The sequence below is a fragment of the Austrofundulus limnaeus genome, unplaced genomic scaffold (assembly GCF_001266775.1).
Source record: "Austrofundulus limnaeus strain Quisiro unplaced genomic scaffold, Austrofundulus_limnaeus-1.0 Scaffold402, whole genome shotgun sequence".
NCBI classification, from domain to species: Eukaryota; Metazoa; Chordata; class Actinopteri; order Cyprinodontiformes; family Rivulidae; genus Austrofundulus; species Austrofundulus limnaeus.
The window spans coordinates 283,604-285,216 of NW_013952804.1; the positions used below are offsets into that span (position 1 = coordinate 283,604).

The 1,613-nt window shown below is 42.0% G+C and overlaps 1 protein-coding gene across 1 annotated transcript in view; it reads right to left on the reverse strand.

Moving 5' to 3' along the window:
• The window catches only part of dpp7 (dipeptidyl-peptidase 7), a gene marked incomplete in the record, with an annotated part of 19,533 nt that overhangs the window by 11,909 nt on the left and 6,011 nt on the right, over positions 1–1,613 (reverse strand). The window contains 3 exon segments of the mRNA XM_014023994.1: positions 298–464; positions 631–712; positions 883–1,018. Of these exon segments, the coding sequence (XP_013879448.1) occupies positions 298–464; positions 631–712; positions 883–1,018 (385 nt within the window).

Sequence of the window (1,613 nt, forward strand, 5' to 3'; positions counted from 1 at the left end):
ACTGTTGCTGAACATAGACCTGACCACCTGCAGCAACCACACATCATAGACCTTCCATCCATGTAGACACTTGTTTTTTGTCCGGGCAGTGTATATTGTTACTGTTGTACCCAGCCTGATACTGAGGTATGTACCACACCATGTTAGTCCTCTTGTTTCACCTCTAACAGGAACCAGTTCTGAGATTCATATCTGTAGCACCACCTGGTCAGAAACTGCAGGTTTTACTAATAAATGTTTATTTTAATGTTATTGAACAGTATTTGCTATTTGTAAGAGAAGAATCCAGTGGTCTACCTTGACGGGGTTGGCGGGCATGTTGCCCATGAAGTGTGTGCTGTAAGGGTAGTCGAGCATGGCCATCAGAGTGAAGGCGTTCCTCAGCAGGCCATTAAGTTGGTGGATATCCCGTTCAGAGGATGGAGGCTTACAAAGAGCAAATTCTGACTGGATACGGCTGTAATCTGGGCTCCAGCAGAACAACAGTAGAGTCACAGTTAAATTATCTCCAACATCTTCAAGATGACAGAACRAACTGATGCAGGTCACAATTCACATTTAAATAATAAATTAATAATCCTTGATATAATTTCACAATCTGAGGCAAAAAGACATGTTTCATTCATTTACCTTTGTGTTCAGCTAACTTCTTCAGCTGACTGAAGGCTCCTCTCACAGCATCTCTACATTCAGGAGCAATCTTCTCAAAGTCCTGAGGATGAAAAATAAAAGTTTTCCAGCACAAAGGAGTGAGGTATTTCCTTTTATTGATCATATTTGTTTAATTTTATTTACAATATTCTCATCTGACAGAGTATTTTGAAACAGGATCTAAGACATCACCATTAAATAAATCCTTGCAGTAAAAGGAGACTCACTCACAGCTGTAACATCTTGGAAGAACTGCCTGGAGTCTCCAAGCCCAGCAGTAGACAGGACAGGGGCGCTGGCTGCCAGAGCTCCAGCTACAATGTTTGGATACCTGAGTCTCATGTAAGCTGACAACATTCCACCATAACTGCAGGAAAAGACAAGCAAGGTTGAAAGAAGCAGCTCACTGAACACTTTTTTTGTCTTAGTGGAAATCATGTYAGACTTCAGGCTTCAGGCAGACTGATGGCTGAGTGTCATTAACTGTAGTGACACCAGAACCAACGACCATCAGCTCATTCCTTCTGCCTCGTCTCAAAGATCCCCAGACTACCTCCCTGAGTTTATAGAGGGTCTCAAAGGCATTCATGACAACCGTGGAGTAAAATATTTTTCTTCTTTCACTTGTGAACCAGGCCCAGAGCTACCTGAGCTCCTCCAATGACCTCAGTGAAGAGCTGATCTGCATCACACTGGGCTGAAAAGACCTCAGTGCCTACAAAGAACAATATTTCTGCTCTAACATCAGGATCAGCTGATGATGGTCATTTTTTAGAATATCTGTATCGGTCCGATATGTAAAACTGGGCCAATATTAATGTCTAATACTAATTTCCCATGTTTTAGCTTTGTGTTTCTGTTTTGGTGGGTGAAATGTTTGGTTGAGTGGTCTCTGTTTGATCATGATAGTGATATTGATGCTGCACAGCCAGGAATAACCATGTCAGAGGTCTGGTTGTTTA